The sequence below is a fragment of the Scyliorhinus canicula genome, chromosome 4 (assembly GCF_902713615.1).
Source record: "Scyliorhinus canicula chromosome 4, sScyCan1.1, whole genome shotgun sequence".
Lineage (NCBI taxonomy): Eukaryota > Metazoa > Chordata > Chondrichthyes > Carcharhiniformes > Scyliorhinidae > Scyliorhinus > Scyliorhinus canicula.
This window is the reverse complement of record NC_052149.1, coordinates 85556142-85569470: the sequence shown is the minus strand read 5'-3', so window position 1 is coordinate 85569470 and position 13329 is coordinate 85556142. Positions and strand designations below refer to the sequence as shown.

The following is a 13329-nucleotide window of genomic DNA, read 5'->3' as shown; positions in this document are numbered from 1 at the left end:
AGCACCCCACACATAACAACCTGAGCACTCCACACATAATAACCTGACCACCCCACACATAACAACCTGAGCACCCCACACATAATAACCTGAGCACCCCACACATAACAACCTGAGCACCCCACACATAACAACTTGAGCACCCTGTGTTGTTACTCGTGTCTTAATAAAGCTCGTAGTCTCAAATGTGGAGAAGATGCTTTATTGTAAGTTCGTTCACTCTTCAGAGCTGTTTCCTAAGGTTACCTTCAGTGCTACTTGCTGGTGTGTATCTGTGTTGCTCCAAGTTCTGCCCTCAGTGAAGTGTGTCCTCACTTCCTGTCCCCGTCTATTTATATGGCTCTCCCGTGCCCCCTCTAGTGTTTGCTCAGTTGTATTGCATCTAGTTAACTTGTGATCACCACATCCCCCTTTTTCTCTTTACATATTTTCTGTACATCGTTAAAGAAAATTGTACATCCTGTCCCGGTGTATTTATAGCTCTCTCTCTGATGTTTGCTCAGTTGTTTTTGTATCTAGTAAATCTACGATTACCACATCCCCCTTTTTCTCTTTACATATTTGCTGTACATCGTTAAAGAAAATTATAGAAAACAGTTACTTATGATATGCGTATCTATGCAGGTGATGGTGCTATTGCATATTGTACAAAGCCAATGTAGTTATATGTCCAATCTTAATAAAAACATTTATGAGTCCAAACTTGATGAATTTGTTCAGAGCTTTTTTTTTTTTCTTTTTGTTGTTGATGACGTGGTGATATTGATATTGCAAGTCCGCTGTGAATGTTGTTGGTGTTCCTTATTATTTTAAGTACCCACTGCATCATCCCGAGGTGTTTGCATGGTCACCTCACTGATGTTGACTGGCATGGACTTTTTTTTTTTGTGCTTGTGGTGTTGATTTATTGTCTCATCCGCCTTGGATGCTGGTGTGCTTGCTCGTTCTGGAGCAGACGTGAGTTTGTGCGATTCGTTGTCATCCCATGACATGTTTGTAGTCTTGTCATCGTTTTGCAGTGAGCTGTGGCATTGTCCTTCATGTGCCGAGTAGTACCATTGTGTACAAGTCGTTGTTTCATTGCTGTTGTTTCTGTCGTTCCTGTTTTTGTTGTTTTCGTTGCCGTACTTGTTGCTGTTTTTGTCATTTCTGTCTTTGGTGTTGGCACTGTCTTTGTTCCTGACTTTGTTGTTTTCGTTGCCGTTCTTGTTGTCTCTGTCTCTGTCGTTGTCGCTATCTTTGTGCCTGACTTTGTTGTTTGTCTTGTCGCGCTTCATGTTGCTTTTGTTCTTTCTGTTGTCGTTCTCGTTTCTGCTGTGCTTCTTGCTATTGTTGTTGGTCTTGTCGCGCTTCGTGTTGCTTTTGTTCTTGCTGTTGTTTGTCCCGTTTCTGCTGTGCTTCTTTTGACTGTTGTTTTTCTTGTTATACTCTATTCGTGTCCTGAGTGGATAATTTGAGTCATTGAGCATTTCGTCTCGAGAGTGGTGCGAATGATCTGATGTTGCATCGGTGCAGGTGACATCAATCATTTGTGGAGAATTGGATTCCTCATCTTTGCTTTCTTGGTGCTCCTCTTCCGGAGTCAAATTCTTCTCGATTCCATTTGACGCGGTGTCTCTGGATTCTTGGCGCTCCTCTTCTGGAGTCAAAACCTCCATGATTACAATTGACGTGGTGTCTGTGGACTTCTGGCGCTCCTCTTCTGGAGTCCAAATCTGCATGATTTCACTTGACGTGGTGTCTCCGGACTCTTGGCGCTCCTGTTCTGGAGTCCAAATCTGCATGATTTCACTTGACGTGGTCTCTCTAGACTCTTGGTGCTCCGCTTCTGGAGTTGAAATCTTCATGATTTCTGTTGATGTTGTCTCACTGGACTCCAGGTGCTCCTCTTCTGGAGTCAAAATCTGCATGGTTTCTTTTTGCTTGGTCTCTCTGGACTCCAGGTGCTCCTCTTCTGGAGTCAGAATCTGCATGGTTTCTTTCGGCGTTGTCTCTCTGGACTCCAGGTGCTCCTCTTCTGGAGTCAAAATCTGCATGTTTTCTTTCGGCATCGTCTCTCTGGACTGTTGGGTGGCCCGACTCTGTGCTTCTGTACAGACAAGCTGAGAACTGTCAGTCTCGCTGTGATCCTGTACGTCGAGTGCGATCACCTTGTTACTGTTTTCGCTCTGTGCTTCGGTACAGACAAGCTGAGAACTGTCAGTCTCGCTGTGATCCTGTACGTCGAGTGTGATCACCTTGTCACTGTCTTCGCATGCAGTGGGTAGAGGTGCATTGTCTTCTTCTTGTTCATGTGAGCTTGTTAGACTTTCATAGTCTGCTTGTGGTTGCTCAGATATGGCAGGTTGACCTTCATGGTCTTGCGCATGCATGGTGTCAGTGGTTAGATGTACGTTGTCTTCTTCTTGTTCCTGTGAGCTTGGTAGACTTTCATAGTCTGCTTGCGGTTGCTCAGATACAGCGGGTTTACCTTCATGGTCTTGTTCATGCATGGTGTTCGCCAGGGAGTGTTTGCTTGCATCCCTTTTGGAGTCGTTCATCACTCGCACTGTGGAGCCTGTCATCGCTCGCTCTGTGGAGTCTTCCTGTGCTCTCTGTGTGGCGTCGTCTTCGTCTAGGGTATTGCTGTCATCCAATGTATCGACGAGCTGCCATGGCATCATGGTGTTGGATTCATCTAGCATGAGTAGTCGTGTTGAGCTTTGCAACGGTGTCGCTGATGCTGTGATCAGCATGTCCAAATAACTCCTCCATGTCTGAGTAGTATTCTTTGATACCCATTTCATCTTCATTGGCTTCCTCTACCACGAGTTGATTCGTGTTGAACTTTGCGACCGTGTCGCTGATGCTGTGATAAGCATATCCGACTGACTCAGCCATGTCTGAGTAGTGTTCTTTGAAAACCAAATCATCTTGGTTGGATTCATCTACCACGAGTTGGTTCGTGTTGTGCTTTGCGACCGTGTCGCTGATGCTGTGATAAGCATATCCGACTGACTCAGCCATGTCTGAGAGGTAATCTTTGAAAAACAAATCATCTTTTGTTGTTTCGGAATTCTTTTTGTTCTCTTCACTTTGGGTGGTGCAGACTGCTTTTTTCAGGGTGTTGTGCAAGTTGTTTTTAACTGTTGGTTTAAGTTCAGGCGTTTTTCTGTGTTCTGAGGCAAGAAAATTTGTGTTTACCACTTTAAGTGTCTTGTTTGCAATTTTCGGGCATTTCCCTTTTAAGTGGGCGTGGTCGGGATGCTCAGACGTCATGACGTCACGCGCAGGAATGCATTGCGCATGCGCAAATCGGCCTTCCTCCTTCACTGTGCGGTTTTGTTTCCATTGCGCATGCGCGGGGTGCGCATGCGCATTACGATCCGCGACCAAAACTTTTTTGACTGCGCATGCGCGGCTTGCGCATGCGCATAACGATCCGCGACCAAAACTGTTTTTGACTGCGCATGCGCGGCTTGCGCATGCGCATAACGATCGGCACCGCGATATTTTTAGCTGCGCATGCGCGGCTTCCGGTTCCGGCGCATGCGCAGACGCAATTTGTAGTTCTTTGCTTACCGGAGACTGCAAAATGTGCTCCAACGCCATTTTTTCGCGGATTTCAGCGATTTTTCTGTCCCATCTGGACTGGATTTCTAAAAGTTGTAAGTTACCTTCTCTTCCCGATTTGGACTGGGTTTCAGCATTTTGGCTTTGTGAGAAATTCTTGTTATTTCTTCTTTTTGATCTGTACTTTTCATTCGCGATTTCTTGTTCTTTTCGTGATTTTTTAAGTTTTGCATCACTCAGTCTCTGTGCAGTTTGGACTCTGAGTATGTCTTGCTGTTCAAATTTCTCACAGTACTCTTCAAATTTGTTTAGTAACGTTTGTAAGCTGTTTCTGTCTTCATCTTTTGAGTATTTAAATCCATTATACACTTTCCTATTTACAGGCCCTGCGGTGAGAATTGCTATTTTAATGTTGTCGGAGGCGTCTTGTACCTCATTAGCTACGAGATCCAAATCAAACATTTGTTTAAACCTTTTCCAGACACCTCTTACATTGCCAGTCAGGTCTAGCTGCTCTGGGTATCCAAGCCACATCCTCGAATTAGCGATGTCTTCCCAAGTCAAATGTCCAGTAGGAGATTTCCATGCCATTTTGAGCTTTCTGTGTCTGCCACTGAGTTGTCCTGTAGTAAGCGTCTGAAGCCACTCCTGGGTACCATGTGTTGTTACTCGTGTCTTAATAAAGCTCGTAGTCTCAAATGTGGAGAAGATGCTTTATTGTAAGTTCGTTCACTCTTCAGAGCTGTTTCCTAAGGTTACCTTCAGTGCTACTTGCTGGTGTGTATCTGTGTTGCTCCAAGTTCTGCCCTCAGTGAAGTGTGTCCTCACTTCCTGTCCCCGTCTATTTATATGGCTCTCTCGTGCCCCCTCTAGTGTTTGCTCAGTTGTATTGCATCTAGTTAACTTGTGATCACCACACACCCCACACATAACAACCTGAGCACCCACACATAACAACCTGAGGACACCACACATAACAACCTGAGCGCCCCACACATAACAGCCTGGACACCCGACACATAATAACCTGGGCACCCCACACATAACAACCTGAGGACCCCACACATAACAACCTGAGGACCCCACACATAACAACCTGAGGACCCCACACATAACAACCTGAGCGCCCCACACATAACAGCCTGGACACCCGACACATAATAACCTGGGCACCCCACACATAATAACCTGAGCACCCCACACATAACAACTTGAGCACCCCACACATAATAACCTGGGCACCCAACACATAATAACCTGGGCACCGCACACATAATAACCTGGGCACCCCACACATAATAACCTGGGCACCTCACACATAATAACCTGAGCACCCCAGACATAATAACCTGGGCACCTCACACATAATAACCTGAGCACCCCAGACATAATAACCTGGGCACCGCACACATAATAACCTGGGCACCCCACACATAATAACCTGGGCACCTCACACATAATAACCTGAGCACCCCATACATAATAACCTGGGCACCCCACACATAATAACCTGGGCACCCCACACATAATAACCTGGGCACCCACACATAATAGCCTGGGCACCCCACACATAATAACCTGGGCACCCCACACATAATAACCTGGGCACCTCACACATAATAACCTGAGCACCCCAGACATAATAACCTGGGCACCGCACACATAATAACCTGGGCACCCCACACATAATAACCTGGGCACCTCACACATAATAACCTGAGCACCCCATACATAATAACCTGGGCACCCCACACATAATAACCTGGGCACCCCACACATAATAACCTGGGCACCCACACATAATAGCCTGGGCACCCCACACATAATAACCTGGGCACCCCACACATAATAACCTGGGCACCCCACACATAATAACCTGGGCACCCCATACAAAATAGCCTGGGCACCCCACACATAATAACCTGGGCACCCCACACATAATAATCTGGGCACCCCACACATAACAACCGGAGCACCCCACACATAACAACCTGAGCACCCCACACATAACAACCTAAACACCCGACACATAATAACCTGGGCACCCCACACATAACAACCTGAGGACCCCACACATAACAACCTGAGCACCCCACACATAACAACCTAAACACCCGACACATAATAACCTGGGCACCCCACACATAATAACCTGAGCACCCACACATAACAACTTGAGGACCCCACACATAATAACCTGGGCACCCCACACATAATAACCTGGGCACCCCACACATAATAATCTGGGCACCCCACACATAATAACCTGGGCACCCCACACATAATAACCTGAGCACCCCATACATAATAACCTGGGCACCCCACACATAATAACCTGGGCACCCACACATAATAACCTGGGCACCCCACACATAATAACCTGGGCACCCCACACATAATAACCTGAGCACCCCATACATAATAACCTGGGCACCCCATACATAATAACCTGGGCACCCACACATAATAACCTGGGCACCCACACATAATAGCCTGGGCACCCCACACATAATAACCTGGGCACCCCACACATAATAACCTGGGCACCCCACACATAATAACCTGGGAACCCCACACATAATAACCTGGGCACCCCACACATAGCAACCTAAGCACCCCACACATAACAACCTGGGCACCCCACATATAATAACCTGGGCACGCCACACATAACAATCTAAGCACCCCACACGTAATAACCTGAGCACCCCACACATAATAACCTGAGCACCCCACACATAACAACCTGAGCACCCCACACATAACAACCTGAGCACCCCACACATAATAACCTGGGCACCCCACACATAATAACCTGAGCACCCCACACATAATAACCTGACCACCCCACACATAACAACCTGAGCACCCCACACATAATAACCTGAGCACCCCACACATAATAACCTGACCACCCCACACATAACAACCTGAGCACCCCACACATAATAACCTGAGCACCCCACACATAATAACCTGAGCACCCCACACATAACAACCTGAGCACCCAACACATAATAACCTGGGCACCCCACACATAACAACCTGAGCACCCCACACATAACAACCTGAGCACCCCACACATAACAACCTGAGAACCCCACACATAACAACCTGAGCACCCCACACATAATAACCTGAGCACACAACACATAATAACTTGGACACCCGACACATAATAACCTGGGCACCCCACACATAACAACCTGAGCACCCCACACATAACAACCTGAGCACCCCACACATAACAACCTGAGAACTCCACACATAACAACCTGAGCACCCCACACATAATAACCTGAGCACCCCACACATAACAACCTGAGCACCCCACACATAACAACCTGAGGACCCCACACATAACAACCTGAGGACCCCACACATAACAACCTGAGCACCCCACACATAACAACCTGAGAACCCCACACATAACAACCTGAGCACCCCACACATAACAACCTGGACACCCAACACATAATAACCTGGGCACCCCACACATAACAACCTGGGCACCCCACACATAATAACCTGGGCACCCCACACTTAATAACCTGGACACCCGACACATAACAACCTGAGCACTCCACACATAACAACCTGGACACCCCACACATAATAACCTGGGCACCCCACACATAACAACCTGGACACTCCACACATAACAACCTGGACACCCCACACATAATAACCTGGGCACCCAACACATAATAACCTGGGCACCCCACACATAACAACCTGGGCACCCCACACATAATAACCTGGGCACCCCACACATAATAACCTGGGCACCCCACACATAACAACATGAGCACCCCACACACAATAACCTGGGCACCCCACACACAATACCCTGGGCACCCCACACATAATAACCTGGGCACCCCACACACCTGCTCCTCCAACTGCCCCACCAGTGACAGAGTCTGTAGATCGTGCAGTGGACTCCTCAGTCTCCTGAGAACTCATTTTTAGTGTAGAAGCAAATTATCCTTGCCCTGAGGGACTGCCTAAGAAGAAGCTTCAAAGGAATTTCTAGCTCCTCAGACAGTCACCCAAGGCTGGAATTGAACCCTGGACCCTGGCACTGTGAGGCAGCAGTGCTAACCACTGTGCCACCGTGCCATCCACACCACCCATAGTTTCATATGTCGTTGAAAATTGATAGCATACTTGGCAAGAGATGTAGTATGATGTGTTCGCAGTTGGGATATGCTATTGTATGAAGTAGATGATGATTATCACTCACATCAGTCAGTCATATGCTAAGCTCGCTACTTGTGAGAGAGAGAGAGAGAGAGACAGAGAGAGAGAGCGATAAAGCGAGGTTGGAACACCATTCCAGTAGCAACAATACTAAGCATCTGTGAAGAAAAAAACAAAAGTTAATGCTTTAGGTTGATGATTACACTTCAGCGAAGTAAATTTGTGGAGTTAATACCTGACGTATGTCTCCTTATTCTTTCTCGCCTCCTCTGTTTGAGGCGTTTCTGCCAGATTTATTGCATCCTGCAGTAACTGGACCAAAGTGGGAAACTGCTCATTAAGCGTCAGCAAATCAAATTCTATCAGTCCTATATCCTCCATATTGGCATAGTCGAATTTAACTCGGCAGGATTCAAGCATGTCTTGTAGCTTCATTATATACCAAGCAGTACCTGTTAAAAATAACTACAGGTAAAAATCTCTGCAATATTATCACAAATAAATTACATGTGTACTGTGAACTGGGAGTAAATGGAATCAGCTTATTTTATGCAGGATCCTTATAGGTGGTGCAAAGAATTTTGTTCCATCAGTGTGGCCCAACTGAAGCCGCAATCCCAGGTTCGAAAAGATAATGCTCCAATTCACTACATAACTTGATTTCTTATTTTGTCTTGTCTTTGTCGTCGCATCCTTGCCTTCGAGTTAGAAGCCCCACAGAGATATAAACATATAGTGCAAGCTGACATTCCAATACAGTACTGAGGGAGTGCTGCTCCATTGAAAGTTCCACCTTTCGAATATAGTGAGGTCCTGCCTGCCTTCTCAGGTGCACACATTGATCCCATGACACAATTGTCATGTGGGGGTCCCTTTAAGGAAAATGTGTTTTATCAAATGGCTGCAATGATGTCACTGTGTGGGTGGAGCTGTGATTCTGTCTTTCACTTTCGTTTTGAGCTGGAAGCTGCTTTGTGACTCTGAGTTTTTGGTTTCGTTTTCAGTTGGCAGCTGCATTCAAACAAAGAAGATGTATTTTTGGTCTCTCTCTGCATGCTAAAGAATGTCTCCAGACCACTTGATAACTTCAACTACCTGTTGCCTGTAAGGAATTCAAACCGACTGTTTTTTGTAGAAAAAGGGTGTTTGGCTTATGGATGTTGTTAGGAAAGTTATTAAGGGTTACCTATAGAGTACTGTATCTTGGGGGGGGGGGGGTTATTTGTGTTGGTAGTTGATAAGATGTTTACTGTGTGTTTATTAATTGCTAACTGGATTCATAGAATAAACATTGTTTTGTTTTAAAATACTTAAGATCTCTGTTGCATAACACCTGGAAAGTGGGCCCTTGTGCTCCTCATAACCAAAATCTATTAACAGTTGTAGGTCAGGTGAACTCCATGATACACTTTGGTGTTCTCTAAACCCCGACCCGTAACACAATTCCAAGAATAGCAGGGGTTTCTGGCCAATATTTATCCTTAAAGCTACATCACCAAGATAAATAATCTGGTCATTTCCTTACTTTGTGCAAATTGACTGCCCTTACAATAGTGAATGCACTTTAAATGTACTGAATTGGTTGCAAAGTACTTTGGAATACCCTGAAGTCATAAAATACACTGTACAAAAGGAAGTATATAAATGTAGGTTTTTCTTTTGAAGAATGTGTAATAATCTGAACACTGAATCGGAAATACATTTTTGGATCTTTTTCCCACGCTTACAAGCATATGGCCGATAATGGTAGCCCAGATAAAAACCTTAAGTATTTTAATGCCATTTTCATTTTCAGCTGTAACGGCAGCAAATCAAACAAGTTACATTACCTATTATGAATTTTGAAATACTGTAATGCACTATATCCCTTACCTTGGTGAAGTACCTCAGGTTTCTATTGTGCAACTCCTGCAAGAAATTAATATAGCCACATTGGCAGAACTCTGTCAGCAAATGACCTGCCTGCTGACAGTGTTAACTTAAAGTGAAAAAAAAATAGCAATCCATTTGGATCATTAGTAGTCCCATGGCCACGTTCCATAATTCCTCAGCAAAATCATCTTCTTCTCTATCCAAAGACAGGTCTGACCCACAGTATCACTATCTCTTGTATAGGGAGGGCAAGGAGGCAGGTCCCAAATGTACCTCTGCCGGGATGGGACTAGAACCCCAGGGTACCAATTTGATCCACCCTAGCTGTCCAGTTAACTGAGCAAACTATGAGTAGGTATATGTGGGTCATTTTTAGGTTGGCAAGATGTAACAAGTAGTGTGCCACCTGGGTCAGTGCTGGGACTTCAACTGCTCACAATTTATATGAATGACTTGGATGAAGAGATTGAAAGGATGGTTGCATGATTTGCCATTGACACAAAAATAAATAGGAGAATAAGTTGTAAGAGGACATAGGAAGCTACAAAAAGCTACAGATAGGTTAAATGAATGAGTATAGATCTGGCAAATGGAGTATAATATGGGTAAGTGTGAAATTGTTCATTTTGGCAGGCAGGAATAAAAAATGAGGCATATTATCAAAATGATGTGAAACTACTAAACTCCGAGGTGCAGAAGGATCTGAGTGTCCTAGTGCATGAATCACAAAAGGCTAGTATGCAATTAGGAACGTGTTATAGCCCCCTCGAGAACCACACGGAAACAACCATTGATCTCCCCGTGGACTTGTGGAGTACGAGTTCCCCAGGTACAGGGTGGAGGCCAACCGCCTGGGGCTCGTTAAGGCAGGGGATAAAAGCAGGCCCAACTCACAGCCTGGTGAGACCTATCCTCCCAGAGAGGTTTGCACTGGTTTGCACATGCTATGATAAGCATATAACTATACATATGTAAATAAATTGATGTTTGTTAATGACAGCTTACTTAAGGGTTATTATACTGGCGGATTTGCCCATTGATTCGCCTATCCGGCAAAAGTTCGTCTTGAGTACGGTACGTCGTAATTTATAAAATGCCATTGTTCAGTAAATTGGATGTCTTCAATGTGGGGCTGGAGGATTCGAATCAGTATGCAGAGCGCATGAGATACTTCTTCCAAGAAACCAAAGTATATTGGGGGAAGACCAACAAAACGTTCTCCTTCTGACCATCTGTAGGGCCCAGATATTTGGGCCAATCAAAAGTTTGACCTACCCAGCTGCATCGGATACCACGTCATTCGATGAGTGGCAATGGTTCTGGATCACTACACCCCCAAGCTGTCCGTGACTATGCAAAGGTACCGGTTTAGTACAGTGATACACTCTCCTGGTGAGTTTTTAACTTGTTAGGCGCTTGGCTAAGCACTGCAAGTTCAGGCCATCCCTCTCAGAAATGTTAAGGGACAGATTCACATATGGTATCAAAAATTCAGCCACTCACCAGCAGAAGCTGTTAGCAGAAACTACACTGGATTTGATACGAACCATTGAGCATTCCCTCTCTTGCGAACTCGAGGAGAAGGGTGTACAGGAACTGCACGGGTCCATTGATTATGGTGTGCATAGCTTGAGCCGCCCCTCCAATCGGACTCCATATCGGTTACGGGACGGTGCGGGTCCAGCCAGACTCACAGAGCAGCCCTCAAAGCAGGTTCATGGCAGAGTTCAGTTTTTGTGCCACAGTCCGGAGGGATTGGTTGGATTGGATTGGTTTATTGTCACGTGTACCGAGGTACAGTGAAAAGTATTGTTCTGGGTGCAGCTCAAACAGATCAGTCTGTACATGAAAAGAAAATACATAGTAGGGCAAACAAAAAACACAGAATGTAAACACATAGACACAGGTATCGGGTGAAGCATACAGGAGTGTAGTACTACTCAGTAGAGATCATGTGTGAAGAGATCACATCAGTCCATGAGTCCATCAGTCCATAAGAGGGTTGTTTAGGAGTCTGGTCACAGCAGAGAAGAAGCTGTTTTGATTCTGCTAGTGCATGTTCTCAGACTTTTGTAACTTCTTCCCGATGAAAGAAGTTGGAAGTTGGTAAGCCAGGTGGGGGGGGTCTTTGATTGTGACTGGGTGGGAGGGATCTTTGAGACTTTGCCTGAGGATGATGGTGAGAGCGATCACGTGGATGCCATGTGGGTGGGGGTCTCATGAGGGTCAGGGCTGCCCATTGCAGCACAGGGCACATTGCCCGCAACAGCAGCCGAGGTTGGCCCGGATGACACCCAGGAGACGACAGCAACTGCTTGAGACAGTTGAACTGTGTTTCGACTCCAAGGGTCGCACCAATTTGCATTATTTTTCAGGTTGATAGACACCCAGTACCAATGGCGATGGATACATGGGCTGCTGTCTCCATTGTATGTGGAGATGCCGGCGTTGGACTGGGGTGAGCACAGTAAGAAGTCTTACAACACCAGGTTAAAGTCCAACAGGTTTGTTTCAAACACGAGCTTTCGGAGCACGGCTCCTTCTTCAGGTGAATGGAAAGGCTTGTTTGCCATTCACCTGAAGAAGGAGCCGTGCTCCGAAAGCTCGTGTTTGAAACAAACCTGTTGGACTTTAACCTGGTGTTGTAAGACTTCTTACCGGTCTCCATTGTAGACCTCCGCAAGTTTCAACGTCTGTGTACGGGAATCTTCCGCTGACCTTATGAGATACCAAGGCTTGATTGGCCACATATACGGGGGAACAGTTGAAAATTTTGAGGACCACCATGACACCAGTGACGTACTGACTGTAGGTGGTGCCCACCTGCCCCTGGTGATTGTACATGGTCCAAATTTACTAGAAAGAGGCTGGTTGAGTCCTTCAACTCGATTGGAAAAAAAACTTGCGAATGGGCACCGGAAATCTTTATGATGTGTTGAATTAATATCCGGAGGTTTTCCAGGAATGTCTGAGCGGATTAAGGGTGCCATAGTCCACGGGTTGGATTCTCCATTTCTGAGGCTAGGTGTTGACAGCTGAGGATGTGTGGCGTTTGATGACAGAAAAATCAGCGCAACCCCTGCACCGATTTAGCTACTTTATATGGGCTAGCACCATCGCCACATGGAACGCAATCAATTACATGAAAAACGGTGCTGGATTTGTCGGGTCCGTGATTGGCACGCATGAGGCTCAAATGCCCCAGCAGCACTGAAACGGCCCTTTCCCCCATGCATACTGTCCCTGCCAAGATGGCTGGAATGAGTGCAGCGCCGCAGTTCAGGGCTGCTGAGCTGGACACCCTCCTGGACGCCGTGGAGGAGAGAAGGATGACCCTGTACCCTGACCCAGGAGGAAGGCCACCAGGCGCCACCATTTGCCTTGCCTGGGCCGTAGGTGGCAGAGGTAGACAGTGGCATGGGCAACGACACCAGGACTGGCTTGCAGTGCCGCAGGAAACTTCACATCCTTCTCAGGGCGGCCAGGGTGAGTCGGCTGCTCCGTGCCCCTGGCACTAACCCCCCCCCCCCCACATACCCATGACACGGCTCCACCCCACCCCGGTGGGCAGCCAAACCCCCACCCTGCCCCACTTTCCAGCTCCCATGCCTTCCGTCATGGCCGGGTGTCCTGGTGACCGTGGCCACCATCCACCCAACATCTGGGCTGCATGTGTCGGACTGTCTAAATGTTTTGTTCTGT

General features: G+C 46.5%; 1 protein-coding gene across 6 annotated transcripts in view; it reads right to left on the bottom strand.

The window, feature by feature from the left end:
- Nucleotides 1-13329, bottom strand: part of axdnd1 (axonemal dynein light chain domain containing 1) — a 314107-nt gene that overhangs the window by 132601 nt on the left and 168177 nt on the right. For all 6 annotated transcript variants that reach the window (XM_038794662.1, XM_038794663.1, XM_038794660.1 and 3 more), the window contains exon 18: nt 7991-8207. In XM_038794662.1, the coding sequence (XP_038650590.1) occupies nt 7991-8207 (217 nt within the window). The remainder of the gene's footprint in view (nt 1-7990; nt 8208-13329) is intronic.